At 41.3% G+C, this 24,384-nt stretch overlaps 1 protein-coding gene across 2 annotated transcripts in view; it reads left to right on the forward strand.

Annotated features, from left to right (window-relative positions):
* Positions 1-22,410, forward strand: part of HSPA12A (heat shock protein family A (Hsp70) member 12A) — a 49,635-nt gene extending 27,225 nt beyond the window's left edge. For both annotated transcript variants that reach the window (XM_054276838.1, XM_054276840.1), the window contains exons 8-13: positions 12,673-12,844; positions 15,880-15,966; positions 16,516-16,620; positions 17,467-17,725; positions 19,344-19,447; positions 20,702-22,410. In XM_054276838.1, the coding sequence (XP_054132813.1) occupies positions 12,673-12,844; positions 15,880-15,966; positions 16,516-16,620; positions 17,467-17,725; positions 19,344-19,447; positions 20,702-21,336 (1,362 nt within the window). In that variant the 3' untranslated portion in view covers positions 21,337-22,410. The remainder of the gene's footprint in view (positions 1-12,672; positions 12,845-15,879; positions 15,967-16,515; positions 16,621-17,466; positions 17,726-19,343; positions 19,448-20,701) is intronic.
* Positions 22,411-24,384: the final 1,974 nt, after the last annotated feature.

Genomic DNA, 24,384 nt, shown 5'->3' on the forward strand with positions numbered 1-24,384 from the left:
TAAGATGCTGGATTTTTTCATGCCTACAAAAACTTGACTGTGATTAACCCACTTACATAAGAAAACTACTCCTCATTGCTTCTTGCTGTTGCTCTGCCTGCCCTATCTGTATCCATCTTTTGTGCTTTTTGTATCCTTAACAGTTTTTATAGCTGAGTTACTACCTCTTTGAAGCAGGTATTTGTTTGTTCTCTCTGGGGCCTTCTGAGGGACTCAGTCTGGCAGGCTGTAGAGAGTTGCATGTCTTTACAAATTATGTTGTGATCAAAATTACTTTATTCCTGAATGGCAGTTCACAGATGCTTTTTCCTGTGCCTCTTGTTTCATTCCCATCTGTCCAGAGATGTCTCTGAGGCTCTGGGACACTTTTGAGGTCTGATCAGAGCTGGAGAGAGCTCGGTGGCAAGAGGAGAGTTTTAACTCTCTAGGACTCACTTTGCTTTAAGTTTTTTTTCCCAAATCATGTCTGCTGAGATTAGTGAGCATTGCATCAGTGTTCACTACATCCCTAGGAATGACCTTCAGGGTTTATAGTCATATTTGCCATTCTCCCCACTGGTAAACTATAAGACATCATAAAATAGCATCAACTTTTCTTGTTTCTGTGTCTCAGCTGTTTTACTTCACATTCTTTGGGCACAGAAAGTGCAGAACAGAATCTGCAGGCTGGAATTCCTTGAACATGCTAATAGGAACAAAGTCTTAAGGAAAAATGGGGAGTGTGACAGGAGTATGTGAATGCAGAAGCTGTGAGATAAGAAAGTAAAACATGTCATAATAAATGCACTTAGGGAGAAGGGCAAAAGAAAGAGAAGGCTGGTGCATTTTAATAAGCGTGCCCAAAATACCTTCTGGGCTTTTAAACATCATTCAGGTGGTCTAGTCTGAGATACTGAGGGTTCTTTTCTTTTTAATATGAACTATTGAGTTTTGAAGTTGAGTTCTAGAGCTCTGAAGTAGATTTATTTTTCAATTACAAATAGCAAATAAAATCATTTGCATGGTAAGTTCATATAAACAAAAAGAGAGGCAGTCTAGGTTATAGGATTAAAGCATGTGACCCTAAAATTCCAGAGGCTTTATTTAACCAGCTCCTATGCTGAACATTTATTATTGTTTTCACATCAGTTTTGTCATGGAATGTGCACAATGAGAATTATTTAACACATTGTGTTCTGGGGTCAGTGACATTACATTGATCAATATTGCTTTACTCTGGAGAAACCTTCTGAGAAAAATAAACAAACTTGGCAAGAGAATAATGTGACAGCACAAGAAATTCCTTGCTAATAAAAACGTGACATGAAGTATATTTGATTTTTAAAAGGTGGCTTGGGAGGCTTAACCAGATTGAAATTTGTGATGCTACTCTTATTCCCTCATAAGTCTGTTCTGTACATAAAATACATGCAGCTAAAATTTATTTGTGTAGGGACAGTTGTCAGGCTTCTGCTATGAAGTGCCTAGAAGGTGTAAGCAGCACTGGGAAGCTGCTTATTTTTCTGAAACAATACTTGTTAGTGAGGCAGATGAGGCAGAAGTGTGTTAACACAAGAACAGTTGTGGGGGTCTGTTAAGTCTCTGATTTCACTTTTGTGATGTTAAGATATTTTTAATTATAAGGATTAAATTGTTTATTGGGTGATGTTGGGGAAAATTCTGCATCTTATACCTGTGCTTAATCAGGAAATGATAACTAACTGAGGGATGAAGATTACAGAGTGGAAAAATGTGTATTCATTGATCTGTGCTCACACACATTTGAGTTCCTCAGCTGGGTTCACATGAAGGCAGAGGCATCTGCTAATCCAGTTTTGCACATTTCTGTTTGTCCACTTTTGTGGCACAAGTTGGAGCATTTGGAGTTTTTTCTTTTGCTAAACAAGTAAAACAAGAGATTTTCATAGCATTCTCTGTAAGAGTCAGTCTGTGCCTGTCTCTTACAAAGTTTTGAAACATATTTCTCAGATTCTTAAAAATTGACTGAAAGCAACAGAAACAGCCAAAAAATAGAATCTTCATTCTGCCTGGTGGAAAGGCTGTGCTAGGTGGCATTTACCAGGCCGAAAAGAAAATGATGGTCTGAAAGCCTGTAAACTTCAATCATTAGGGAGTGATAGAAACCCACAAATGTAACTCAGTGTGGACAGGGTCTGAAACTAATGGGTTGGATTATAATAAATTCATAGAAAGGGTCAATAGATTGGTCTGAAAGATGTCTTAGATGCCAATATTCAGTTACAAAGAAGAGAAATATGAGCTGGAATTGGAACTGTAGTAAAAAATATTAAGGCAAAATGAGAAATCCCAAGGTACAGAACAAGATGCATCTTACAGAAAATAGCAAGCAGCATTTTTCTCAGTGCAGGTCCTTGTCAGTAAGGGCCACTTGTGTATTTTTAGTAAAATCAGCCTGAGCCATAAGGAGCCACAATGAGGATGGTTCTGCATAAAGGGAAGGAGAGAGCCTGAGACATTAGGAAGACTTGAATAGGAAGAGTCAGGCTTTGCTGTTGTGGTAACTGGTGCATGCCCCGGGTACAAAAAGCATTTCTAGAGTTTTATAACATTAAAAATTGAAAAGCTTATGAGAATTTAATGGCTTCATTTTTCTAATGCACGCTACTCATCAAACTTGCAAGTAATGTTCTCCTGCACCTTGGGGGATATAATGTAATGCAGCAAAAAATTCTTGGTAATGCCACTTGGAGCTAAGCTTTCAGTTACTGCCCAAATGTGATCTGTGACAAGAGTCCCTTGGGAAGGAGCTGCAGCAGCATCACCCTGGAGAAATATGGACCAAATGCCACTGTGGTCCCAGTCAACTTATCAAAAACCATGGCTTCTACTTGGTATCATTCAGAAATATGTAACTCAGCCTTAGTAATGCTAATTTGGATTTATTTGTAGTCCCAATACCTGAGAAACTTTTTGAGGGCACAACAAAAAAAGCAATTTGTGCGAAGAAAAATGTTGGTGAATTCAGTCTCTTGTGGTTGTTACTTACCTAAAAAATGATCCAAGATTCTTCTCCTTGGAAAATTGTGTCTGGGATTGCTTCTGAGACCAAAATGTGATACACTGGATCTAATGTCCTAAGAAAGGTTTGCTGCAATTACTGATGTTCTGTCATGTCTCACAAATACAAGAAATCCTTTTCTCTCTCATGAGGCAGAAATCTTCTGCCCAGCCTGTGTGTAGCAAGAAATTATCTTTATTATGAGCAGTTAATAAAAGCTTCTTGTCAAATAGGCAGAGGTAAACTCCAGAACCTCCTCCGTGAACTGTAAACGAAAGTGCTGCTTCATGATTGGTAACCAGTGGTCATAATTCAGGTATTCCTGCCTTATGTTCCATCTTTCCTCCTAAAAGAAAAAAAAAGGTTTTATAATATAAAAAGGGTAAATTGTAATATAAAATCCAAAAGACCTGATAAGTATAAATTTTACTAACAGAGTCAAACAGTCTCTGCAGTTCCACAGAATTCCAGGCTCCGATTGAAAATAAAAGAATAGATAATGAAAGTAATGTATAAAATACAAAGTATAGAAATGCTCAGGTAAAGCAATTTGTACTCTTAGCTGGGTAATAGCAACACCAGAAAAATAAATTCAGGCAGTCTGGCTGTGCTTAGCAAAGGCATTTATCTCAATCAGACAGCCTAGCTGTCTGTAACAAACTGCTTCATCTAATCAGTGGCCACACAAATGCAGCAGTTCTGGCTGCAGCCAGTGCAGCTCCACACATTCATTATTTTAAGTGTTCTGAAAATAAAAGTCACACTTCATTATGGTTCCAGGTGCCCCGTTTGTTCTCTTGCTTTTCACAATGAGATAATGCCATAGTTTCTAGGCAGCCATTAAGGGGGAGAATTGTTCCATGTTATTTCTTACCACAGGAATAGCTTTACTGACAGGTTAGCAAACAGAAGTGAAATATCAAATGGCTTCTGCTTTGGCCCAAAGTGACTTGCTAAGTGACATGATCAGGTATGTGCATGCACAGGCAGCCAGGGTGATTATTCAGAGCCTGAGCACCCCTCATTCCAGCAATCTTCAGCAGCAGCTCCACTGGAAAACTTAGTATTGATTTGGGTACTCAGAAGCTGATGCTTTTTCATTAGTGGGTTGTTTCACAAAATTTGTTCTTAGTGATTTACAAAATGTTATATAGGAAGCCTGTGGCAGAGCTGAATGCAAAAGCTGAGTTTCAAGTCCACGTCTGCTATTTGTATCCTCATGTTTTTAAGCATAAAGACCATTTTTACCTCTACAACTAATGAATTACTGAATTAGGAACTGAATTTCCTTCTCTAGCAAGACACTGGACTGAGGCAGGTAATTTTTTTGAGTGCAGATTGTGTTAGTGTTGTAAACTCAACTTGTGCACCCCTGATGCATTGAACCAATTGCTTTCCTTATGTTGCATCACTTTTTCATGTGGCTGATGTTTAGGATTACAGGACTGCTTGAGGCTGTTGTGCTCTATATATTTTTAGCTTTAAAAATAAAAAAAAAATATGCTGTGATAAATGTTTCCTTTTGATTCCAAGACACTTGAACAAAAGTTCTAATTACTTTTCATACAGAAACCTGTGAGGACCTGAATAGCTGCAGCAGTGAGTCTGGTCCTGCTGTCAGCCTGTCAGACACTATGGGCTCCCTCTCACTGATACACACAAGGATTTTACACCAGAGTCACAAGGACAAGGAGAGAAAAGGTGTGAAGGTCCTTAGCCTTTGGGAAGGATTCCTTCCTGCAGTTCTGGCCTTTCCCACTGTAGGATACCTGGAACATTTTAGTCATGGAGGCATTGAGTGGAAGTGTTGGTTGGAGATCATCTAGCCTGATCTTCCAGGTGAAGCAGGGTTATTGCTACCCTGGGTCAGCAGTGGCTTGATTAGTCAAGCTTTAAAGCTCTCCAAGGACAGCCTTGGATGAACAGCTATTTATGTGCTGCATCACCATCTTAGTAAAAAAGGGGTTTTAGCACGCAGTTTGGAGCCCACAAGCTGCAGTATGTGGCTTTTGTCCCTCCTTGTATCTCCTGGCAAGACTGAGAAAAATTGTGACCTGCCCTTCAGCGAGCTGCAGGCAGCTGTTAACTGCTCCTTGGCCTACAAGAGTTTCTTTCACCATAAAACTAGTTTTAACTCTAAGTAAAATGTTAACCTAAACCTCTTGGTCCTGCAGCATGCATGGTCATGCACAACTATAAAGGGGGAGTAGTGTTACTATAAATTGGAATTAATTTCTGTGCTGTCCAGTGATGGTCACCAAACCAGCTGTACAGGTGCCACTGTGAGGGACCTTATTGCCATCTATCCTAATTGGCTGCAGATGGGAGGATTTCACCCAAAAACCCTTCACAAGAGCTCACAGCTTGAGTTCCCTGCTTGAGTGGGAGCAGCAGTGGGTTTGGCCCAGGTGAAACTGTGGGGAGGTTGTGAATTTTCGGTGAGTTAAGTTCCTTTATACAGGCTTCTGGTATGGGCCCTGGGAATTCAGAAAGCACTGCCAAGCCTACACCCTGGTATTTTAAAAGCAGAGAAATAGTGTATAAATATATGGTGGCAGTATCTGCTTCCTTCATGGCAGAAGGGAAAAATATTTGAAGCCCCAAAAGAGCCTTCTCAGGATAAACCCAAAATCCCAAGGAAGGTCTAAAGGCTGGTTTTTACTTTGGATTTCGTCCTTTTATGCCTTTCATGTTATTTCATCACTTATATTTGTGTGAAGTGAGTAAATGAAAACTATTACAGGAGTCTCTTAGCTTCCAGTTTGTGTCCCTCCATTAGTGGCTTTTTCATCTTCTATAGCTTGTGTTCCTCTTGTCTGCAAAATGAAGTTACTACTGTTTTACCACAGCCTGTGATGGCCTTTATGCTTTCTCAAGCAGTTTTCTCTCAGAGGGATGAGTATCTTTGTCCTGTCCCTGAGCTGTTCAGATGGGGAAGCTGACACTGAAAGAATTCAATTCTGCAGCTGTGACAATTATCCACAATGTTCTCACTTGTGAAATGCAAAGTATCAGTGACACCTGATCAGGCTAGGATGAAGGACAGCCTGTGCCACAAGCCTGATTTTAGTTCTACCAGCAGTAATAGTTTGAAAATGTATGCATTCATGTATATCTGTATATTAGGAATATGCATGTTTGTGTAGTGAATGTTAAGAGAAAGCAAAATGCTTTTGTTTCTGTGAAGCAAAAAATGCCTTTGACATTGTAGATGTCAGATCTTTGCAGGATCAACTGCCACCCAAACATTGTGTTGATTGGATTTTTTAAAAAAGTCAATATTGAGTTTTCATCTAGGCTCTCCTATCCAAAGTATATAATTTTGAAAGAAGGGAAGCACCCAGCAGCTCTTCCTCCTGCCTTTGGCAAACTCAGCTCTTTGCTGTGGTCACCGAGAGGAATCTTTGAAAATCCTGTTTATTTTGTGGCTGTTGAGCAATTTTAAGAATCTGTCTTTGAAGAGATAAGTGGGCAGAGCTAACTGGGCTGTCTGACCTCAGTCTATTCTATTTACCCACAATATTTCCTGTACTGCAGCACTCCTCATCACTCTGAAGTCTAAGAGCAAAGCATCAGGCTATGTGATGGCGTAGTGAGTTTCAAACATTTTTTTTTTTAATTTCTCTGGGCTGAGGATGCAGTGAAAGTGCATTCACTGTGCTTTTCCTGCAGCTTTGTGGTACCCACTCACCCCACTCCCTGCCAGCCCTGCTTCCCCTCCAGTGCCTCTTTGGGATAATGCTGGGAGTCTTTTCCCATGTTGCTCATCTTCTTTCCTGGCACGCTCTGCCTCCGTAATTAGATCTCAGTGGTTTATTTGTGACATCCCAGTCTGATGCCATAGGACTGGAGAAAGTGCTAGCTAGTGAAAAAGGAGGAGGATTAGAGGAGCTCACTTCCCAAGGCACTAAGTGGATGGTGTTATCATGAGGCCCTTAACACAATGAACTGATTAGTTTAAACACTGGAAGTTTCACAAGGCACTTAATTTCCAGCCACTGTTTTTGTGTTGCCTTGATTCAGCCTCACAACACTTTCTCATGCAGCCTGCACAGTGCTTAACTTGCAATCATGCCTTTCTTATTGTTACTAATTATGATAAGTATCTTGGAAAATAGGAAAATGTTGATGTTAATTCTCAGCTTCTCTTGTTTTGGCTGAATGATGTTGTCCTCTAGAGCTTTGTTTCCTAATGAACCCCATCGTTTTTTAAGAGCTGTTTCATAGGATTCAACTTCTAAATTTTATCTCTGGTGCTTACAAATGGGGTAAAACAGGTTTAAAAGGTTTTTCCTACTGACCAGAAGAATGGATCATTGCGCTTGTCTGGTGTGCAGCATTGCTTCAGCAGTGATTAAAGCAGTGCAGTTGGTGGAGGTGACAAAGTGGGAGAGGAGAGTGGGACCCAAGGCTGTGGAGGTGATGGGTGAAGCTGTTCCTGCAGCTTCTGCCTGTGCCCCATGCCACAGCAGAAATGGAACCTTGCTGGCTGGGGAAGAGTAGCATTTGGCTGTGACTCTGAATTGGAGTTCTGGGGTTGTGGAGGGAATTCCCACCTTGTTGTGGATTCCTTTTCCCTAAGGAAAGCCTTTTAGTCTCTGTGCCTTGTTTTTCCAACTGTGTAATGAGGCTGGCTCTTTTTATCTTTTCTTTTATGTGTTTATCTGTTTATTTTATTTATGCTACATTTTTGTATCTGGAAATGCTTTATTAATTGAGAATGCAGTTCCTCCAGCCCTGCAGGAGTAGTGAATCAGGTTTTAAATGACTATAAAATATATCAAGGCAGGTAAAAAGTAGAATTCATCCAATCAGTTCTTTTAATAAATTTTGTAACTCAAAAGAACAGGTGCACTCCATGTGAGGCATGTTCCTTGTGTTATACATCAGTGGTCAGGCTATTTTTTTTCCCCATTAAAAATATATCTGATCTATCTTTCTGAAAAACCAAAAGAAAAAGAAAGAACTTTACCTGTTGCTCTCAATAACTTGCAAGGATAGGAATAGGAAACAGGTACCTTGTCAAACATGGTGGATTTCCTGACATTGTACTTCTTTTGAGGTCACTGTGGTGTAATAAATAAAGAACACACTGGTGTTCTGTCTGGCTGTGGAGAACTGCAGCTAGATGCTGATGCTTCTAATTACAGCAGCATTCAGAGATGGGACATTTTCATCTAGGCCTACCTTAAAAAGACTGACTACCTGGAAAATCTATTATAGTGCTGTCTTTAATGTCATATACATTACAATAGTAAAAAGAAATAAAAGGGCATTGATTTTTTTTTTCTGTGTGTTGTGGCATGTGGGACTGGGTTTTAAAAGCAGCATTTTTAATCTGTAGCAATGGTGATGCAGCATGTGGAGTGAGTGAAAACAGTTCTCTGAAGTGCTCGGGCTGCTGTAGTGAGCTGCAGTCCAGACCTCAATATTTGCTGGTGGTGAATTACTCCAGCAGTTGGCAGCTGATGCTGTTCAGGGAATCAGGAATGTGTTGTGGTCAGCTGTGGCTCTCTCCTGGTGGCACCTCTCTGGCTATAAAAACAGAGCTGGCGGCGAGGGTGAGAATTCACCTGCATCTGGATGGTGAAATTATTTATGCTCCACTACATGAGACTTTGAAGTGCTTTGAAGTTTGCTGTCCATGATGCATCTTGGCAAATGAGCAGCAGTGAATTGGCACCAGCACCGAGACCTGTGCTACTGGAGCAAGTGAGGTCTGGGAGTTCTCTTGTCAAATAATGAAATCCTAGTCCTCAGGCATATGAGCAAAGTTGAATTTTAGAGCAGTTCTTTTCAAGTGTACTTTGCTTCTTCCAGGTGTATAAATGCAGCAATATCTTGCAAATTGATTTAAGAATTTTTTGTGCTCAAATAATTTTTGTAATCCCATGATGAGTTTTCCACTTTTGTGTTCTTGGGGAAATTGCTCTCTGCTTCCTTCATGTTCCATAAGTGATGACTGCTAGTGAGGGTTATGGGAGCAAGAAAATTCCTTAGTAGGCTGCAGTCAGGACACTGCTCTGTTCTAAACTCTGCTATAAGCTGCCCTGGACAAAAGCAAATTGGTGTGTCTGTCCCACTGCCAGGATGATCTCTAGAATGTTGAATATTGAGACATTGTTTAGATCTGCCCTGCTCAGGCCTGTTAACTTGTGAATCCCTGGTGTTTATTACAGTCGTGCTTGGGCAGCAGTGGGCAGGAACACGGAGTGAGGCAGACAGAAAGCAGAAAGTGAAAAATACAGCAAATTCCCAAATGCCTGCAATTAATAATTTTAACAAATGCATCACTGTTTCTTTATGTTGGCTGCCTGCTGTTTCCACTCCTCTTTCTCTGCACGCTCAATATTTTTCTCCCATCTGTCCCTTGGCCGTAATGATGGGACAGATGCACTGCCTAAGTCTTGCTCTTGGAGCTTGGATTAAAACAACCTCATTGCTCCATTCCTCCCCAGCAGTATTTATGTCCTCATGTTTCTTTATCATCTCCTCCTCTCTCATTTTCTCTGTGCTGTGTATAGATGTATAGATATATATGTAATATGCTCTCTTTCATGGTTTAAGTAGAAATACTGTATACAGAGGTATGAAATATTGATTGCTACATACACATATATATTTTTATATGTAAATATATATGTGTGTATATATGTGTGTCTGCATATAAAAGATGTGTTGGATGCCTTGTACCTTTCACTGTAAAAGATTCTCTGTATGGTCTTTTTATGATGTGAAGCAACACTCTTCATTGTAACTGGCCCTTCAAACTCTGTAAGAAAAGCTTTTAAACTCAAAACCTCAGCAGTTTCTTCATGAGGTTCTGTTAGGATCAGCTGTGCTTTCAACTGTTAAAAACTGTCATTTCTGTTGCATGTTTTCCTCAGGAGATACTTTGGGTATGTTAAAATCATAGCTAGGGAGAAAAGGAGCAGGAATAGCATCTGCTGTGCATGGAGGGTCTGAGCACACAGCTCGAGTCCATCCGCTGCAGGTCACTGCCTTCCTCTCCTGGCTGCAGTGTGAAAAGTTCATGGTACAGGCTGCTGGAGGAGGGGAGGAAGCAAATGTTATTGTTAATGGTTTACTGCTTGCTTTTAGCAGGACCAGCCTTGGGAGTTTGTATTAAAATTCCCCCTAGAACAGATGATTTGGCAATTAATACAATCTTCTCCCCATCACCATCAACAGTTAGGAAGTACCAGTGCATTCCATGTGTGTGCAACTCAGTTCTTGTCACCTCTGCAAATGCTTTAGGTTGTAGCCTTTGCATTTTAATATCCTTGGCAGCAAAGTATTTTTTCCCTAAAATACAGTTTTGTCTTCAGTGCTTAGGTTAGCCTGAGACTAAGAATGTCTGTGCTGCTGACATGCCCAGTACAAGGAGCAGACTGAGCTCTCTTGAGTTCATCCACATTGCTAGATAGTGAAAAAAAAACCCCACTTGCTGCTCAGATTCAGAGCTCTCACACAACATGGTAATGGATTTAATACAGGTCAAAACTAAAGCAGGGTAGTCAGGAGCTATTTATTCTCCAAGCCCTTACTGGGTAGAGAAGGAAGTGTTGCCCTTAGAGCTGCAGCAAGATCCAGATTTGGCTTTTAGCAAAACTCCAAAGGCACAGACAGTTTGTGTGCAGACACCATACATTTGTGGAATTCTTGAGCAGATCAGACAAATCTGTTTGTCAGGGACCCCAGTATTGATTCATATCTGGAATGTTGCTCTTTCCAGTGCAACAAACCAAAACTTCCTGTGTGGAAAAGCCCAGCTGGAGATAAGTGATGTTGAAGTGAGCTGGCATGAACCCAGCCCTGCCTGTGCCTACAGCATCCAGATGGGTCACAGGAGGGACTGGGTTTGTCCTGGGGCACATCTTCATCCCCAGTACAGCTCCAGGGCTGCTTCTGCCAGCATGCTCACATGCAAGTGATGTGATGGCAGGAGAGCCTGTGCTTAACTGATGCTCTTTTTATACATTTCAGGGTTACTCTGGCTGATGTAAATCTATTTTCCGAAGTTTGAAAGTTTGGTTGCAAACATTCTTTTTGATACAATGTTTTTTTTTCAATACATGCTGCCACAGAGCTGGCAAGGTTTAAAATTGTGTAGTATTTGTTCAATATTTTCCTTCCCACACAGTTCTGCTAATTTTGGATCATGCTGTTTGGTCCAGTGGATGTAACTGAAGCAGAAAGGTTTGCCCAACAGCAGCAAAGGCTTTAAAGTGACCATAATCCCAGTCATGGTGTACTTGTAAAATAATGAGCAACCATGATTTAAGAGTTTAACTCTTATCTCGTTTTAGAACTTATTTATTGTTGTTTTGCCTTTTTTTTTTTCCTGTTACCAACAGTGAGGTAGATGCTTTCTTCAGGATCTGTTTATGTGACTTATTAGGGTGGAGAGGGTAAAGTGAGTCAGTAAATGTGAAGGACAGTTTTGTGTCTCAAGTCTTATCCTGGTACTGCTTTTTAAACCAACTTTACTTTGAGTTTCTGGCTGCAGTTGTCAATGAGGCAGCAATTCCCACAGCCCACAGTGTAGCTGTATGAAAGAAGCCAAATTCCAGTCCAAGTCTGCAGACTTTCCATGTCCTTTCCTTGCTCTAGAGACACTGTGTGTGTGTGTGTGTGTGTGTGTGTGTTTGTGTGTGTGTATGAGTTGAAGGCTGGAAGACTGACTGTGGAAGCAGGAAAATGTTCATTTTGCTTTATTTGTTTGCTCAGGCACTTAACTGAAAAGTAATAGCAACTAACCCAAAAGTTGGCAGAAAGAATTGAAAGTTGTCTTATTTTGTAGGCAGAAGTACTGGGAAAAAGAAATTAAAACTGAGTTTTGTGAATTGTTCTTTGAATAATTTTCTTTAAGCCCAGTTTTGAGAGTGATGTAGTTACATAAGAACTTGTGGCTTTTTGAAAATATCTGTGTCTGAAGGCTGAAAATCCAGTAAGAAAATAAAAAGAATGGCAAACACTGATTTTATAATGTGGTATTATTTTTAGGTTTGTTCTCATTACATTTTAGGGAACCTGCCCTGTTGTATTTTGTCTCCTTGAATATACTGAGCATTTTGAAGATGGTATAAAAGCAAATGTACTTTAAAGCATTTTGAAATAGAAAATGTTGGTTGTAAGACAGAAGATGCATTACTGGCAAAGTGTATTGTATATTCCTATACAGTTAAACAGTGCAGGAACCCCATTTTGGCAAGGACTTTGAATATCTGGGACATAAAGACATACTTAAAATATTGTTGTGGCGAGGAGAGACAAAAGGAGGCTGAAAGGAGGCTGGGGCCCCTGTTAGCTGGCAGATTCCCAGGTTAATTAGAATTGAGCTCAGATTTTAGGCCAATTATAACAGGTTTCAAACCGATTTCCTTCGTTTCTCCACCTGTCATGTACACGAGTGCTCAGTTAGCCACTTAGCATGGTAAGTGCATGCAATCCTCGCTGTTACAGCCTGTGCAGTTGTGCTGTGCAGTGTGGGCAGGACAATTCCCAGAGCAGACCTTTCCCCGGGCAGCAGCTCCTGGCTGGGGCGAGCTCTGCAGGGCGAGCCAGCGGAGCCCAGGGGCTGGGGACAGCCTTGTGCTGAGAGGGGCTGCAGGGATCCCCTCCCCACTTCTCTGATCCCTTCTCTCTCACAGGCAGGAATGGCATCTCCTGAAAACCCCGAGCAGTTGATCATTGCCCTGGAGCCCGAGGCTGCCTCTATCTACTGCCGAAAGCTGCGCCTGCACCAGATGATAGACCTGAGTAGTAGGGCACCTGTCAATGGCTACAGCCCGAGTGACACTATTGGAACTGGATTTACACAGGGTACTTCTGTTCATTCACTTTGCAGATTCTCATTGCTTTGTCCCCCAGGGCTGGTTTCTCACCTTTTCTTGTTGTTCCCTTGAAATGTTTCAGGCTGGCATCAGTTTGTTTTAAAAACTTTTTTGCTGCTTACCATAGTTAGACTTGTTTATGTGTTGACCCAGCAGACATCACAGAATGATTTGGGTTGGAAAGAAACTCAAAAATCATCTAGTTCCAACTCTCTGCCATGGGCAGGGACACCTTTCACTATCCCAGGCTGCTCCAATCTGGCCTTGGATACTTCCAGGGATGGGGCAGCCACAGCTTCTCTGGGCACCCCTCACCACCCTCACAGGGAACAATTTCTTCCTAATACACGCTTGGATTTTACCATGTAGGTAACTTCTTTGTCTTGCCTTTATTTGGATATTCTAGGAGTCTTTTAGTATTTTCACACCAGTATTTTTCTGCCTTAATTAAAGTTAGTACTTCATGTTGGATCATTTTTTTAATTTAATTTGTTGGAAGCAGTTATGTGTTTGATTATCTGCATTATTGAGGCAGTGCTAAATAACCGGATCTGCAATGAAACAATTAGTCTGAGGTGTTCCCAAGTATTGGCAGATGCTTTTTGATGTCATCTTTATGAAATGCTGTTAATGACTTCCAATACTCAGTGGAACACATGGCATTGGAATGTAGCAGTGAATTTATCTGCATGTTGAAGAGCAACTGGATAATGCACTTCTGATTTATTGAGCTGGGATCTGTTGCTGCTGTCACTGTTTGAAGGGGAGGGACAGAGATTGGAGCACTGTAAGTCACTTGACAGAAGATCCTTCATCACCAGAGTTTTTTGAGCTTGGCAGCCTACTGAAACTGGTGGCAAATAGAGGAAACAAGAAAGGAAAATGGCCTGCAGCAGTAAGATCTGATAGCTGCTTAATGTGCATATTTCCCTATATCTCTGTGAATTGTAACAGTAGCCCTGATACTGATGGTAGTGTGTCAGTCTATCCTAGAAGGAGTTTCTCAGAAGAGTCTGTTTTATCACATTTGCTAGGTCAAAACAGTAGAGACAAGTGGGAGGTTAAGCTAGTAGAGCTATTCCTGCACTTACCAGAACATTTTTTTTTAGTTAGGCAGAGTGACTACATCATTCTCTCCAATCCATTGCTCTCCCAGCCAGCACTTGTCAGATGTGTTCAGTGTTTGGAGGCCCACGCAGAGTACAGGACACAATCTGTTTTCAGGATTCTGTCCCTTCAGGGCCCCTTGGCTTCTGTCCCCCTCATTCGTGCCCTGAAATGTCCCAGTTCCATGTGATGGTACATGAACTCACTTTCAGACAACACAGGGATTTGCTTCTGGGAAAATAATAAAGGAGTTTATCTGGTTAAGGTTTTGAAGCTGGGCAGAATCTGGCAGATTGTGGATTTCTGCTAATGGGCTTTTTCTTGGGTGGGGGTACCACTCTCATTCTTGACTTTGTATGGTAAAAAGCTGGTGGGGATGAGAAAGGTTTAATGTCAAAATTAATGAAAACAAAGTTTGGAGTGAATTAATTTGGGGTTGGAATTAAAATTTCATAAAGGCATGGCAAGCACCCAAGACAAGCTGAGAACAGATTAAGGAGAAAAACCCTTTAAACATAAACAGAGAGAAGCACTCCAAGGACCATATTATTGCTGTGAAGTCAAAACAGAAATTTTAGTGTTCATAGTAGCAAGGATAAGCTCGCTTCAGTTGTAGTCAAAGACTGGCTCTTGTGTTCACTTCTAGCCCACAGGAGGGAATGAAAGGATTGCCATTGATTTCTGTGAGCTTGACAGGCCCTCGCTTGGACCTAGTTCTTGTTCTGCCATAGAATTCTTCATCTGAGCTCTCCCTGTGCTGCCCAGTCCCTGAACTGAGGCTGGGGCAACTGCTCTGCATTGTGGAGTCTTCCTGGGGAGGGTGCAGGAGCAAGTGGAGCTGATGCTCTATTTTCTGATGACAGGCACTACAGAAATAGGAAGCAAAGTGCATTCTGTGATTTGCATGCTGGTATTTTCAGAAAGAATTTCTACTTATGACAGGCTGCCTCTCTTGTAGTGTTTTATGAAGTGCCTTTGAAGGTGAGTGATGATAACACAAGGAATGTAGGTTTTTTTGATCGTTCAGTTATGGAGGTTGATTTAGAGGCATAAATAGCAGAGGTTCTCACTACCCTGCTTTCTCCTGACAGACTGTTCTGCATCTTTTAAATGTCTAAGTAGCAGTTAAGTCTTGTAAGTTAATGGGTTGTTACAATAAGTAATAAGTATTCTTGCACGTTTGCACTTAGTTTTTAATTGATGTATATTTTAAATATTGTGAGGGTCAGCCCTGATGATCACTGTGTCCTTAAGACTAATTCCAATTCTTACTTGTCCTTAAGATTAATTCTGCATAATCTGAGCAGCAGTGCTTCTGGCTGCTTGTTTTGGGGTAGACTGACATCCTGAGAGGCTGGGGAGGCGTATTTGCCTGAGACCCGAAAATGAGCAGTGGCTTTTGGAAATGTGGGAATGTTCTCCCATCCCGGGTAGTGGGGGGCTTGTCTGGGCGTGGGCTGGGGCTGCCACCTGCTGGTTGTGGAGGCTGCTGTGAGCACAGCTGGCTGCTGTGAGCACAGCTGGCTGCCAGCCCCCCACCCTGCTGCCAGCACATGCTTTGCAAGCCAGAGTGTATTGAAAAACTGCATGTCAGACCTATTTATAGCTGTCTTATTATTAGATTGTCACTATATATAATTCGTTTGCATTATTTCTATTAGGTAATTCATATAGATTAAAAGACAAATAAGTATATATAACAATATCAAGGAAGATCAGAGCGGCTGTAAACCATTTTTCCTTCTTTCCAGGAATGGCATTCTAATGTTCCTGGTCCCAGTGCAATAATTTTTGTACATTTGTTAAGAAGGGATAAATACAGATCTGTCAGCCTGCTTGCACTTGTTTTCTGCAGTTTTTTATTTTATTTCTTCATGCTTTTTTATACTCAATGACTTTTTTTCTGGCAATCACTAGGGAAGGAGCACGTGCGCCGGAACCGGCAGAGCCGAACCTTCATGGTGGAAAATGTCATAGGAGAGATCTGGTCTGAGCTGGAGGAAGGTACTGTCCTTTTCTGAGCAAACTTTGCTCTCACTGGTTTTGTGTTACAGGCAAATATTGTGTTTCCCATAAAGGTGCTGTGCACTGCATTGTTCTCACAGTGGTTATAAAGGGGAAAAGGAAAAAAACACAAGTTCACGTGCTGTTCTTAGTTACAAGTGCTGAATTGCAATTCTGTATGCTCTAGCATAATAAGATTTATTAATGAGATAGTGGAAGTATTATTCCATGCAACTGGAATATTTTCCTCAGAACAGGCTTTGTAAATATGGTATAATATTTGGTAGCCCACTAGGATGTACACCAGCAGCATGAGCAGTCCCACTTTTCAGCTGTGCTACATTAACAGCTTTTGACATCTGACTTTGATGTTTGTTACCAATCATTGTGTTGTAAATACTAGCAAAGATCAGGTCTTCAGCAGGACCATTGCTGACTGTCTGTAGGCCCTTATCTCCCTTATCTGGTGCCCTCAGGAGCTCTCACTGCAGTGAGCTGCTGTGCTCACAGTGGTGTGAATGGCCCTGGCCTGTCCCCTTGGCATTGCAGGTGATCGGTACATCGTGGTTGACAGCGGAGGAGGCACAGTGGACATGACTGTCCATCAGATCAGGCTTCCTGAAGGACATCTGAAGGAGCTCTACAAAGCAACAGGTAACATCGCTTCCACTGCTTGCTCTATGTAATTAGATGGTGTATTACGTATTTATGTAGTGTTTTGGCTTGTCAGTGAAGGAAATGTGTGCCTTTATTGCATTTTACTGACAGTTCTTCCCAAAATGAGACCAGCACACAAAATTAGTACAACCCAGTGCGGCATTCACATTCTCTGAACAGAGAGAGACATAATTCTCTCTCCCAGGATTTTTCGTGGGAAAGGCAGTGAGAAACCTCAGAGGAGAAGAGAAGACAATTCTTATCTCTATTCACTGCTTCTCTTGTTTTGCACCTGTGGAATGCCTTATAGAGATTGTTTTTAGCAAAAGTGATTTGGTTATTGGACACCAGTGAAGATTGTTTTGTTTCCTTGGCCAGTTGGGTCAAAGCTGTGTCCTGGCTGTCTCAGACAGTCACGGGTTTTTCTTTAATATCTTTTGTAGGGTATGGTATAGTATCTCTTCAGTATAGTTTTAATATAGTATTGGTGTAATATAGTATAGCTTTAATGAAGCAGTTGTTCAGCATTCTGAATCATGGAGTCAAAGCACATTACTCCCTGGCGGGGGATCACTTGTTTCTATGATAATCCAGCTGCTGGTTGGCTGAATCCCTCATTTATAGTGTTAGAGTGTCTGTGATGATACAGGAGTAACAGGCAAAAGTAAGATCTTGTTGTGTATTAGACCAGCTGTTACATTTAGCAGAGATCCTCTTTTTGTGAACCTTCTCCTATGATAGTCCTGAGAGTGTTATTGTGATGTGTGTGTGGCCAACTCGAAATGTCATAGGAATATTAAAGAATGCCCAGAATATTAAAGCTGTGTTTTGTCTGTGCTACAGGTGGCCCATACGGTTCTCTAGGTGTGGACTATGAGTTTGAGAAGCTGCTGTGTAAAATCTTTGGGGAAGATTTCATTGAGCAGTTTAAGATCAAGCGCCCCGCGGCCTGGGTGGATCTGATGATCGCGTTCGAGTCCCGCAAGCGGGCGGCAGCTCCCGACAGGACCAACCCCCTGAACATCACCCTGCCCTTCTCCTTCATTGACTACTACAAGAAGTTCCGAGGGCACAGTGTGGAGCATGCCTTGAGGAAAAGCAAGTGAGTAGACAAGCACGTGGATGCAGAATTAACTACTGGTAGCAAAGACAAATAATTGAAATACCCTAATTACATTAGGAGTGACAGAGAATAGTGTAGAAGTGTAGTGCAAGGATGAGAAAATGGGGTTGCATCTGGTGCAGTTTCCAGAATGAAAAGTTCTCATCAATTTCTAGCAAAAGCTTTTTTGTACAAGACTTGCACTTTACAGGCATTGCTTTCTATGACTCGTTAGGTCACCACTGCATCACTTTCTTTGACTGTATATTGTGAGTCTCTTGCATGTTAATTAGGAATGTCAGATCAAACACAGAATTTGTTGCCTATAACCCTGATTTTTGGTGGCCTGGATCCTAAAAAAAAGTCCAAGATTGTGAGATGTGAAAATATGTTCATGGCTTGAGGGAAGTTATTAACAGCATCAGATCACTGGAGAAAACATACATACACTACTGCATAAAGCTCTGTAAGGGGAAGCATTCAGCTTTTGAAGTGATGGCAGGCTTTTGCTTCTTATGGTACTTAACAAGTTTGATAATTTGCTTGATAGGCAGAGAGACATAATCCCCTCCAGAGATCTTAATTAATGATTTTCAGTATCAAGAAGTCATTCCAAGTGACAAGATCGTGGGCTGCTGTAGAAAAGGAATTGAGCAGAAGTGGGCATTTTGCATCTCTTGAAGTTACATATTATGGAAAACCTGGAGTTTAATGAGCAAGAGAACCTGTGAATCTGGGACAAAATGCTTGGGACCTGAGAGAGGAAGATCTGATATTTAGTACCTGTATCTGAATTTTTTAAACTAGCCAGTGTTGAATGTAGTATGCAGGCTGGAACTCCTGCATATCTTTCAGAAGTTACTGGTGAATGTACTGGAAGCTTAAGTGACTTGGAATCCAGCTAAAAGTTGCTTTATAAATGAGGCTGAGGTTCTGAAATCATTAAAAATTTCTGGAAATCCTCCTCCTCATGATGCCATCTCCTCTTTATTAGTAGTCTTAATGGTGAATCTTAGAGGAAATGCTAAATGCTCCCTTCAAATGAAATGAAATCAATTGGATAAGAGGATAGAAAGAGTGTAAAGGTTAACATATAATGTGCATGAATGTAAGGGAGATTACTGAGCTGTACAGATGTGTATCAGTGGTAGAATAGCATAATGCCAGTGTTCACTTAATAAATGTTATGCCTCATTAAAAATGCAATTCTCTCTTCTGCCTCCTGAGGCTTCCCAAGTTGCTTGTTTTCCTTGTGTGTTTCCAGTGGCTTTGGCCTGCCACTGCTATAATCTAAATGTTGCCCTTCTGGGGATGAATCAGTGCTGTTTCAGATGAGCGAGCACTGCATTGACTGCCAGCTGTTTCAGAGAGCAGTTGAGCATTGCTAATGCTGCAGAAGGCAATCAGGCAAAGAAAACAACAATTAGACAAGCCAAAATAATAATTCTCCCTTCAAGTTTTACATAACTGCAGTTGGTATGGGGTTAGGGTTAGAGGCGGAGCACTTTGTTCCAAGGAAAATGCACGCAGATTCTGTAAACTCATTGATTTGTTTAATGCTGGTTGTTTCGCAGCTCAGCTGCAATGCTTTAATGTTCTTTCTCATGTTCCTTTGCAGTGTGGACTTTGTGAAGTGGTCCTCCCAGGGAATGCTGAGGATGAGCCCAGATGCAATGAATGCTCTTTTCAAACCTACGATTGACCAGATTGTTCAGCACCTGAGTACGTATCTGTGTGGGGTTCCACTTCCTGGCTGAGCTCAAACTGGAGCTTTGCTCACCCTTTTCAACCCAGTAACAACTCCTGGTATGCATCAGTTGTTGACAAGGAATTCAGTTCTGAAACTTACAGTTCTCTACAAATCAGCTAGGAAAATAATAAAAGTAAGGGATGTGTCCTGAGCACATACTCCTGCCTGGCTTTAGTGGTAGTTACTGAGTGTGATTCAGTTCTCTTACTGCCTAAGCTCCAATTACTCTGTGCTTTCAGGGCTGCAAGTATTCAGAGGGCTGACATCCACTGGGAAACCCAGATTCTGCCTTTCTTTTTTCTGGTTCAGGCAACAACCAAATTATGCCAGAGTTGTATCTCATTTCTAAGTATTCCAGCTATTAAGACCTCCAATTTGTTCCTCCCTAGTGGAAGGTCACATTTGTTCATGACCATCACTGACATATCTAAAGCACAAATAGTAAATGGTGCATCATGGTAAAAGTACTTCCAGGCATGGCTTAAGCAGCAATGAATTTATTTGTCCAGTAATGGAAAGTGACATGTGTTTATTGGGAAAGTTACTATTTAAGGTCTTCCTAGCTGAAGATGAAATTAGTATCCAGTAGAGTATAATGCTTGTGGTAAGAAAAGTGTGCTTTTACATGTTTTGAAGCACTATTTGGAAGAAATGTCCAGCTTTGCTCATCGTGTGTGAGGAATTATTAGCTAAATTTCAGAACTTAATAAGACAACAAGTATAGAGCAGCTTATATGTGAGCAGAGAGGGAAAGAGACACCTAGGACTGCAATAGTTGTGACAGACTCACTTGTTTGAACTAAAAGTGAGCCTACAACTTTACTGCATGTATTTCTTGAAAGTAGATGTGGGCTTAAGCTAAGAAGGAAAATCTGTAAAAATGTAAAGAGGGATTATTTTGCAGATGGTGTTTATTGTGGTTCTGCTGGAGTCAAAAATAATAAGTGAATTTGGAATGGAGTGATTTATCTGGAATGTAATAAAGGGTTGGTTTTAAAGGCCAACTTCATAAATGTTGTTTGGTTTGAGGTGAGTGAATTCATAGTGAAATACACTGGAGATAACAGAAGTGGGACTGGTGCATGCTGAGGGAGTGGCAGCCTGGGCATGGATGTGGCAGTTTCAGATCGTGTGCATGGAACACTCGGGGCTCTCAGACATTGCCATTTTCACTTGCATTGCCTTGTCAAAGTGGATTTTATTGGATGCTCTCTGTTTCTGCTCAGGCGAGGTGTTCGATAAGCCAGAGGTGACCAACGTGAAGTTCCTCTTCCTGGTGGGCGGCTTCGCCGAGTCCCCCTTGCTGCAGCAAGCCGTGCAGAGCGCGTTCGGCTCCAGGTGCCGGGTGATCATTCCCCAGGATGTGGGGCTGACCATCCTCAAAGGAGCCGTTCTCTTCGGCCTCGACCCCGCGGTCATCAAGGTGCGGCGCTCCCCGCTGACCTACGGCGTGGGGGTGCTCAACCGCTTCGTGGAGGGCAAGCACCCCCCGGAGAAGCTGCTGGTCAAGGACGGCACGCGCTGGTGCACCGACGTCTTCGACAAGTTCATCTCAGCCGACCAGTCTGTAGCCCTGGGAGAGACTGTGACCCGCAGCTACACGCCTGCCAAGCCTTCCCAGTTAGTGATAGTGATCAACATCTACAGCTCGGAGCAGGACAACGTCAGCTTCATCACCGAGCCCGGCGTGAAGAAGTGCGGCACGCTGCGCTTGGATCTCACGGGGACTGACGCCTCCGTGCCCAACCGGCGCGAGATCAAAACGTTGATGCAGTTTGGGGACACTGAAATCAAAGCCATGGCTGTTGATGTTGCCACCTCTAAAAGTGTCAAAGTCGGTATTGATTTCTTAAATTACTGACGGCCCTTTCTCCCGCCACAGCCTGTTTGTGAGACTGATCTTCCACTGTTCCGTTTTTTGACTTCGTCTGTCATGTCATCACCGTGAATTTCAGCAGGCTACATGAGAACAGCTAAGGTGGGGTGTGTTGTGTTTGTGTCCTTTGGTGACCAAGGACTGCCTTTTGAAAGACCCTTAAAAAGTTCTAGGAGCAAAAGTTCCAGAGGTAGTAAAAGTTACCGAGTTACTCACGCATGCTTAAAGATCTACCTTTATAAATAAACACTGATTATTGTTGGGTCCTGAAGGTTAGTTAAAAAAATACCAAGTTGTAATCTCTTTGCCTTGTCCTTCTTCCTCTTCCTCCTGAGAAAAACTCACTAACCCACGTGGCTGTTGTAGGGGGTATATCTGTGTGGGATATCTGTTTAAACAGCACCATCCTCTGGCAATGGGAACAAATTAGTAGTTTTATTGTATTCTTTTGATTTTGCCCAGTGCTTTCAGAATTTAAAGTGCTGAAAATTAATGACTCAAAGAAATAGGATCTCAATTGCTTAAATTCTGTGTAAAGAAAATCCCCAGAAATTCTTAAAATTATATTTAGGAAATACATATATGTTTTGGGGGCCTAATATTGATAGCTCCAGGTTAAAAACAAGGCCTTTGTTGTCAGAGCTCTCAGAACAAGCTGTCAGATTAATTAGCTAGCATTACCCTCATTATACTTTGGAAAATAATATTAAGAACAAACCTATTTCTCTTTTGGGTCTTCTAAACTTATTTTATTAGTCTCCATCTGAAACCACAGAATCACAGAGCAGTTAAGCTTGAGGGGGACATCCATTGACTGTCTGATAAAACCTCTCCATTCTAAGCACTATCAGTCAGAAGAAGTTTCTTTTTCTAATTTTATGGTCTCCAAAATGAAGATCCCTGAACTCCAGGCAACTTTTTTGACAACCCTCACTGCAAAGGTTTTTTTTTCTTACGCTTTAAAGGAATTTATTGCGTTTAAATTTGTGCATGGTGCCTCTCTCTTGCTCCTTCACTGGATACCTCTGAGAAGTCTGGCTCCATCCTCTTTCCTGTCTGCTCTCACATGAAAGATCCCCCAGTCCCTTCTCCCCTTCATGGCCCTGTGCTGCTCTCAGAGCTGTGTCTGTGTCTCTCCTGTCCTGGGAAGCCCAGAGCTGTTCCTGGCACTCAGACATGGTCTCTGCAGGGCTGAATCAGGGAAGGATCCCTTTCCTGACCTGCTGGCAGTGCAGTTCCCAGTGCAGCTGCGCATTTCTCAACATCCCTCTGACCCATCTGCTTTATCAAGCACTTCCCCAGGTGATTGTATTTCTTTTCTTGTTCACTCCTGTGTTAACATTTGGAAGCACAGCTAGATGATGGCTGTCCAGAAACATATAAACAATTCTCAAGAGACAAAACATTCAGATCTAAAATACTGTAATACATTTTTTTGTAGCAGACATTTTAATTCAGTAAAACATATTGCTGGGTTGAGTTGAATGGCCAATTAAGTGGAAGGCAGAAACCAATAGAATGAAACTATAAATAGCATTAAATAAAGCATTCTTTACCTGGCAGTGAGCACTTGATGCAGCAGAAATGCACTGATGGCCATGGTAGCATCTTGTTTTCCAAATAATAACTTGGTGGAAATATTTCCTTAAGCATGCTCACCTGGCAAATTTCTTTTGCAACTAGAATAGTTTTTATTTTGCAAAACGCTACAGGAAGAAAACTGAAACCTACATTCTGTGTCTGCCATGAACTGAAAACTTCAGATTCAAATCCTAATTCCACTCCAGATTAGCAGAGTGGTACCAACCTGTAGAATCACCCTAAAATGCTGACACTTCCCAGTGCATTTATACAGAGCTGCCTGACTACCTGCTGGAATTCATTACATTTTCAAAATGTTGCAATGTTAATTATTAATCTAAACCTTCCTTTTTAAAAAGTTGAGCATGAGTTCAATCCATTACTGACACTTTTGGGAGATTTAAGCTTTAACAGTTATTTCATTAATTTATGTTCCAATCCTGCACTTAAACTTTCTGTGTTTATCCTGGAGTTTTGCCACAGAAGAGAGCTGGACAACTGATCCACTGCATTTTGTCATTGAGTTTTCTGTGTTTCCTGCAGAATTCCCTGATTTGATGGGAAATGTGTTCTGCATTCAGCTTTAAAATAAATAAATAAAGGACTATGGAGAATGCTAGTCACAGTATCCTGCTGGATACTTTCTATAATTACAAAGTGTGCTTGCTAGCAGTCGATTTCCTGCTGCCTGCTAAATGCTTTAAAAGCAAAATACTGGGAAATTTTTTTTGTGTGTGCTGCTTTCCATGGTTTACAAACAAGAGAAACTTTAAGATGAGTTATGAACAATATAATTTTATGTATATACAATATTTAAATATTGTACAGACTCTTTCTTTCTACAGTGCTATTTTCTTGTATAAAAATGCACTTTGTTGATTTCATTCAGCTGTTAATTTTAAATAACACAGTTTCTCAATCAGCTTCTGTAATTATAGGCTTTTAAAGATGGTAAGATATGAAATGTAAAAGGCCGATCTTATAATAATAGGAAAGAAATGTTGGTGTGTCAGAGAATACAACATTCTTCCTGCAATGCAAGTCATACCAGCTAAGCACATCACACAAATGCAATAGTCTGTTGCTGGGGTTTTCATTTCTTTGTTTCAGATGGTGACCATTCCATCTCCAGCAATTCTTCATAATAATGGATGAATCCTCCTGTAAAACCAAAAATCAGATGGTAAAATCTGGGTATACAGCTTCTTCACTAGGTTTTGGGTTTTTAATAAGGATATTCTCTAGTTTAAAAACAACAACAACAACAAATGAAAAACTACCTCCCAAAGCCAGGCAACACTCTTGTATTGTAGCTGCAGGTAAGGCACAGTCTCTGTCTACCACTTCCACCTGCCAAAATCCAAAATTATTCCAGAAAAATAGGCTTTGCTGTCTTTGCATGCTATGTTAAGCTGAATCTGTCCAGTTCTGCACAGATTTGTTTTCAGTGGC

The sequence above is a fragment of the Melozone crissalis genome, unplaced genomic scaffold (genome assembly GCF_028551555.1).
Source record: "Melozone crissalis strain CALT ecotype California unplaced genomic scaffold, PUWL_Pcris_2 ptg000019l_1, whole genome shotgun sequence".
NCBI lineage: Eukaryota > Metazoa > Chordata > Aves > Passeriformes > Passerellidae > Melozone > Melozone crissalis.